The following is a 7,547-nucleotide window of genomic DNA, read 5'->3' as shown; positions in this document are numbered from 1 at the left end:
AAAACAGCATTGTACCAATTTAATCTTGCTTATGTCACCTTCGGAGCCACGCGTTCTGCATCCATGAATGTAATGTTTCAAAATGTACAGCTACACTATTTATAGCGCATATTTCTCATTAGAATGAGCAGTATCAAGGAGAGAAAAATTTGTGGGGCAGAATATTACAGTTGGTGCACAAGATGATCCAAGTCCCCTTCAGACAACAAATATTATATGTTATTGTCTGTTGGTGACTTTGGACAAACAAATAACAAAATACTACTAGTCAGTGATGTCAGCAACCTGCTACTGTTCTCCATTCCACAACGTGCTTTAAAAGATGCAGAAATTTGTGCCATTACAAAGATAAACATCATTCTGAACATTCATCTTAAGATGAGCAAAGTTGTAATAAATATAACTTAATATACAAAAGGGAATTTTAAAAAAGTTCCTCTTAAAATTATGATAAAACTCATCTCTTAAAAGCACAAAATATAAAATATATTTCTTTACTGGAATGCAGTTTTAGAAGCCTTAGGTCAGAATGGGCAGTAAAACTGCTGACCGCTAAAAATAGACCTGTGGCTACAAGTAGGTTATAGCATTATTGTTAAAAATATCTGACTTAAATCCTGAAGTTTATTTTGTTGTTTAGTTTAAAAAAACAGAACTGATATTCAGTCAGAGGAGAAATTCTATTACAAAATTTCTGTTTCAGTATCTCAAATGAAGGAATGTGAAGTAATAACTGTAGAAGAATTCTAGTCCTTACTTTAGAACAAATGTTTGACTTCTCCTGTTTCGACAGAAACAATTTCCAATGTAGTTTATGCATTTTTTTATCTGATATGAGTCATGAAAATTTTATTCATTTGTTTTATTTCATTATGTAGAACGCATGGATGGGACAAAAGGTGTGCACCGGGTACTGGTCGGGAAGCCTGAGGAGAAGAGACAACTGGAGAGACCTAGACGTAGATGGGAGGATAATCTCATATGGGATCTATGGGAGATAGGAGTCGTAGGAGACTGGCTTTTGTTGGCCCAGGACAGGGTCCGGTGGAGGGCTTTGGTTAATTCGGTGATGAACCTTCAGGTTCGGTAAGCCATCTAGTTAGTTAGTTTTATTTCATTGGTTATCTAACATGGACTAATTTATGATAGAATGAATGTGTAGGGTTATGGGAGAAAGCTGTGCTAGTCTATTTGAAGTCAGTATCTCCAAATTTGTCTCAGAGGGACTTCAGGTGCAATACTGTGATTCAAATTGAAGACCTAAATCAAAGTTTACTGCATTATTGGTTCAAAAAAAAATATTTAATTTAAACCTTATTTTAATAATCTTTTATTTATGAATAAAATCTGTTGCCCTGTGGATGCCTGTAAATGAAAGGTTCCGACATACGTAATTAAAATTAGCACATAGTTATCGTCTACGTCCATTTACTATACATCTGTGCTACACCGTCTCCCCACTTCAAATACAAACACAACATGTAACTTTATTCTTGAACTTTCTTTTAGTAATTATAAATTTATATTATTTATATGGTATGTGCAAAAATGAGTAAAGTACATTCAGAAAAAGCATGCATGGAAATAAGTATAAAAATTTAGCACTTGAGAGTGACACATTCACATTCAAAGAAGGTGCAAAGAGAAAAAGCTAAAATGTCTGAATGAGAGTTACGATTCGGTACTTCCCTTGCTTTATACTCTCCGCCATATTATTTGTTTATCCATCATGACTTTTTGAAAGTACACTTTAAAATGGGGCCATCATTGATTAATATTTTAAAACTGAATAAAAATGCTGTTTTTTTATGCAATCTTGGAGAAAAGGAATACGCTTCTTTTAATTTATGGCGGAATAGTAAAACTGAATGGGTGCTTTGCATTCGGAAAATTCTTTCAGGAATTTTATATATTGTTAACTTCAGCTGCTTGTATGGACTTCTATGGAATTTATAAATATGCACTACAGAAACTGCAGCAAAAGTGAAAATCAAAACTATCAGATTATTAATACGTCTATTAGACCAGTGGTATTCAACCTGGGGTACGCGTACCCCCGGGGGTACTCGAAGACATCTTAGGGGGTACGTGAAATTTAAAAAAAATATTATTTTATGATAAACGCTGAATAATCAGTAATGTAATTTATTTAATTTAGTTTAGATGTAGATTATATACTATGTATAACTTGAATTATACACCAACAAATTTGGGGGTACAAAGTTGAAGAGAAATTATATCTGGGGGTACGCGAACAAAAAAGGTTGAATGCCACTGACCTAGGCTATATGTTCTGACTTCTCACACCATAAAGTATGTTTGCGTTTCTATTCTCGTCCATTACGAGCTGAGAACAGCCATTTTGGACTGAACAAGACTATGAGAATTGGACTTGCACTGGATCAAGCAAACTGAAGGCTATTTTATGTTACATAGTATTTTGTCTTTTAAAGTTTAACTAAGTCAAAGATAGTGTAATTTTTTAAACAATCTGCAGTATCTTGTTGTAAATTTATAAAACATTAAATACTCACGTTTCATCATCCGCTTATCACCACTTAGGCTCATAGTTCGTCCTAGCTCTCCTTTTACTGCCTTGAGGTTCCTCAGGATCTCATCTGGGTCTCTGCCCCTAGAGCATGAGCTCCTACGTCGCTCTTTATTATAGCTTGGAGGTGGCAACTCAGGATCTTCAATCATTTGTAACATTTGTATAAGAAATACGAATAATAATGTGATGTTATCGTTACAAGACTGCCTCTAATTATTTTACTGTTTTTATTAATTTCGTATCTTGTTTATTACGTAATTAAACGATACTTTAACCTCAATTTAGCACTGTACACAATTGCAATTATAAATTATTTGTTCCATACCTTTCTCTGCCAAATTTTGTCCTGATTGGAAGGAACTACGCCGAGATCCTGGAAGAGATCGCGAGAAGTCACGGCCTAGTTGATATATCTCAACCTCCAGCTGCTCGGACTGACTGGAACCCCGTCTCGAGCTTGAGGCAGACCCTAGGGCCAGCCAAGCATGGTCTGGATGCAAGAAGTTGAGCTCTGGGCTACTTGCTTTCTCATCGCTCTCCTTGTCATCTGCGAGTTGACACCAGAATTAAATGTCTACTTGTCTACTATTTACTAACCCACCCACTGCTTGTCTACACACAACATAAACTGATCAACAAACCCAGCTGTCTGTTCATCCATTATGAATAACGAAGTGGTCAGAAGATATTTGGCCTCATATGGAAGCCAAAGGTTTATTATCATATTCACAAGAGCCCTCCAATCCTACCAATGGTCTCAACACTCAGCCGAATGAATCCAGTGCAAACCATTCACTTTAATTCTTCCCATCTGTTCCTGGGTCTTCCAAGTGACTGTTTGCTAGTAAGGAGATCGGTGCTGAAGTAAATATAGAGAAAACTAAACATATCTGAAAACAATGTTTAAGAATAGGTCATTTAGGAGAATAATTAGACCTGATAAAGTGGCAGGAGACTGTAGAAAATATTATTACGATAGTCAACAAGTCGGGCATGATTGGCAGGGCGTGTCGCATGCATGAGAGTGACGAGCTATGCGTAACAATTCTGGAAAGAAAAACTTGGCATAGATGGGAGAATATTGTTAAAACAGATCTTATGAAACTAGGGTGGGAGGGTGTGTACTGGATTCACGTTGCTAAGGACATATATATACTCGATGGATTTACTATTAAGACTTCCGCAAAAATTGCGCATGTATGCGCACTACCTGAGAAAGACCGCTGCTGCCCAAATTCCGTCCTTCTGAGGAGGCGGTGGGCAACTTCGTTTGCGAGAGAACTTCGAGGAGACGAATGAGGCGACTTTCCTCCACCACGCAGTTGACGAGGGTCTTCAAGTCGGTACCACACTGGTCTGTCCTCTAGGAAGGCCTTTTGTAGTTCCACGGTGCACTCACCTGCAATCATAGACAGCCACCTTGCGGTTAGTGGAGGAAATGCATCTAAATGCCTCGCGTATTTGTACAAGAGCTAGAGTGTGTGACGACGAGCTGAATCAATTATCTCCCTCAAAACCAATATATTGTCAACAGATCTCTGCTGGCCGTCATCTTGTCGTCGGGAGCAAAACAGAACTCAGGGCCTCGGCCGGGTTTGGACCTGGTGAATCAGTGATACAATTAGTCAGGTGGAAGAATTTAAGCAGATCGGACTTCATTCAGGCTGGAATGAAAGGAAGTCGGGTGTAGGTTAGGTTAACGACAAAATGTTTAAAAACAAACTTTGGGCTCGACATGAATCGGGCCGAATGGTAGTGAAGGGTAAAATTGTAAAATTTTAGCCCGTGCAGACCTCTGATATAAATTGCCGCCATAACTCCATAATCATTGACAATATTGGAATTCTGACTTGACTATTATGGATACGCCGTGTTTAACAGTGTGACACAGAGGGCACTTACCAAGGAAGACACTATCACGGTCGGGGCAGTAGTCCCACAAAGTAACTTCAATTGTTTTGTCCATAAGTTCATCTCCTGGGACATTTGGGAAATCAAATGTTGCGTTCCAGATGGGGTTCTGTGTCGGTTCGGCCACGTCTGATTTGAAATAGCACTGTTCATTCCTGGAAATTTAAGCGAACTGATCATTCTTGCAACCATCGTGAAGGCTCTATTCTTCTTCCGCAGTAAAATGCGATCAGACGATTAGACTAAGAGAAAGCATATTTTAATAATCACCACGTAGTGGTTTTATATTAGCTAGGTATCGCATAATGTTTTGAAGAAGGAAAAAACTGGACAGTGTTTCTTATGTGACGGCAAAAAATGCTCTGATATCAAACGACTGTTTAGTTTTTCATGAAAGCTGTAAGTACCATTGCAGGAAGGAACATAGTTATTAAAGAATGAGACACATATCAGGAGTCAACCAACACACAAATGAAAAAAAAAAAGAGTAACATTGTACAAGTGACACAAAATGATACATTTAATCACAAGTACCCTTAAAATAAGTACAAAAATATGATTACTTATTGATAAAATAGTCAGATACATAAAATAATGTACAGTGCTGCAATTAAAAATAAAGATAAAACTTTACACTGCAGCAGAATCTGGCGGTCTGTACTCACGTTACGGGCGTCAGTCTGAGCTTCACGTACGCTTCAGGTAAAGTCCCGTACCCGGTGTCTTCACGGGACGGCAAGTCGTCAGCTGCCAACACAGACAAAACGAGTTCCTGCTTCTCGTCGTGGTAGAACACCTGCAGCTGTATTCGGCCGCTCACAGCCTTCTCCCGCGCAAGCTGCTCCTGGACAAAGGATCTCAGCGCTCTCTTAAAGTCATACCAAGCTCGGCAAAGCAGTGTAAGAAATCGTATGTGACCGAGCATTCTTTTTCTCTTTTTCTGAAAAATCTTTATTTGCTAAGAATTATAAAACGATCTCAGTATGAAAAATGGTTCTCCAGAGAAATGTTAACGGATATATTGACTGAAGACAGTCGTAACAGTCACGTGTTGTCATAAAATATATGTTGACAACGTTCTCATCCACAGGCCTGTTAAAGAAGTTTGTTCCGGATATCTTTTGATTTTAAAATGTCTCGAAATATCATTTTTAATTCTAGGTTTGAAACGCAGGAAAATGTTTCCGTATTCTGTTTTCTTTTCTTCCCACGACAAAAGGTTTAAGCATAAACGAATACAATGAAATTTAAAATCGTTCTTCTGAAAGTGCCTCGCCTCTTTCTTCACACTCGGGACTATATTTTACTTTCAGTAAAAAATATTTTAATTAATATTTTTATACAAAATAAGTACCGGCAACAAGGATAATTGGTATAACGTATTCATAAAAAAATATTTAAAATCATGCAATATTTCAGTAGACCGTTTCAATGTTGTGTGTTTAGTTTGGGTAGACATAGCTGAAACAGAAAAGCAAATCTGCAACTTTGTCTGATATGGAAGTGAATCTGACACGAAATTTGTTTAGTAAAATATTAATAGCGTAGTGTGATGATAAACAGGAAATTGATTAAGATGGTCCATAGATTAGTACAATGTCTGCAGGGCCTGTAATTTTTCATTTATAACACACACGAAAAATGTACGCACTACAAATCAGTCGCAAAGCATTCGGCATTCAAGTTTTTCCACATATAGTCTCGGAAGTTTTTTCGTAAGTTTTTCATATGTGTTACAAATAAATGATTACAATTGCTTCTAATCATCCGCTAATTTATGGGTATCCGGTATATTCTGAACTTCCATTGGATTAGAGTATTCATTTTAACTGTCAGAAATTTAAAAAAAAAGTTTTTAAATTTCACCATGTTCTCTACAGGCTCCAAAATGTTTCGATAGTGGTCAGGACTCTGCCTTTATATTTCTTAACATTATTTAAGATCTGCCAGCCTGAGTTCACATGTTTCTCAAAGACGCGGTCAACACGCCAAAGCCTTCTGCCTCTCTTACCCTTGATCAATTCTGTAAACTACGCAACTCCAAACCTAAACAAATCGGAGAAAAAAATAATATCAACATTCTGATATGTTAACTATACGAGTTCTAGGAAGTGCTATCGTACTATATATTTATAAAATCTTCAGCCTAGTAAATTATTACATGTAGAAAAAGAAGCTTAAATTTTAAAGTCGCAAGAATTTTTGATCCACAACAGGCCTGCGAGGTGTGTTTAATTTAAACGATGAATTTTATAAAAAAACTACATATGAACCAATCGAGAAGACTGGACTGCGACATAATGTATCCTGCCTCTACACGAAACGGCTAGGAGGCAGATGTGAGTACCAAATTCTGAAGATCTCTGTATCAATATTTCTAAGAATATTGTAAGTAAAGAGCATAGACTCTCGTTCACATATCTATTTGAGGGGACAAGGGATTTTTTTTAAATCAGGAACCTAATAACGTGAATGGATAACTCACAAAATCAATATCAAAATACCACATTCACAAATTTTTAAACAAAAATTGTAAGGAACTCCATCGTTCAAATACACACATTTAACACGTTGAACGCTCTGACTGAAAAATGCATGGGAATTTAACACCTACATGGCGTATCTGACAGGAATTTTATTTATAGAAATACACGTTTCGTTCGAATGAAGTGTTCGGAAATTTTAAGGAATGGCAACATTCTACTCGTTCAATCATTAGCAGAAGGCACATTTCCATGCAGAATACAGTTAACACACAGACTACCGTGCTGAAGTTTACGTGATTTCATATGGTGGACGATGTGAGTCATACATCCACTTAGGCAAAAACAGAATTGAATGAGGAGTAACAGATTATTTAGGAGGAAGGTGTTAAGGCAGTCACTAGAATAGTTTACAGGACTGGCACATTCGGCTTCAGAACTTTAAAACGATAACAATATAACATATATGCCGAACCATGCATAACAGAAACTTATTCTAAACAAAGTGTACAACGAAGAAATGGCTGCACAATCAGACGTAGATCATTCAATTTATGCAATAATATAACAAACACGATACACATCGCCGCGTAATTGAGCTC

General features: G+C 37.1%; 1 protein-coding gene across 1 annotated transcript in view; it reads right to left on the bottom strand.

Annotated features, from left to right (window-relative positions):
• Fife (regulating synaptic membrane exocytosis protein fife) overlaps nt 1–7,547 on the bottom strand; it is a 121,422-nt gene that overhangs the window by 15,703 nt on the left and 98,172 nt on the right. The window contains exons 18-22 of the mRNA XM_087350209.1: nt 5,128–5,306; nt 4,454–4,617; nt 3,762–3,950; nt 2,877–3,098; nt 2,535–2,690 (exon numbers count right to left, since the gene is read on the bottom strand). Of these exons, the coding sequence (XP_087206335.1) occupies nt 2,535–2,690; nt 2,877–3,098; nt 3,762–3,950; nt 4,454–4,617; nt 5,128–5,306 (910 nt within the window). The remainder of the gene's footprint in view (nt 1–2,534; nt 2,691–2,876; nt 3,099–3,761; nt 3,951–4,453; nt 4,618–5,127; nt 5,307–7,547) is intronic.

The sequence above is a fragment of the Zootermopsis nevadensis genome, unplaced genomic scaffold, assembly GCF_977971745.1.
Source record: "Zootermopsis nevadensis isolate Lab colony 2312 unplaced genomic scaffold, Znev_1.0 Znev_ptg000017l, whole genome shotgun sequence".
NCBI classification, from domain to species: Eukaryota; Metazoa; Arthropoda; class Insecta; order Blattodea; family Termopsidae; genus Zootermopsis; species Zootermopsis nevadensis.
Note: the sequence above shows the minus strand (reverse complement) of the source record. Positions and strands in the feature narration are given on the sequence as shown.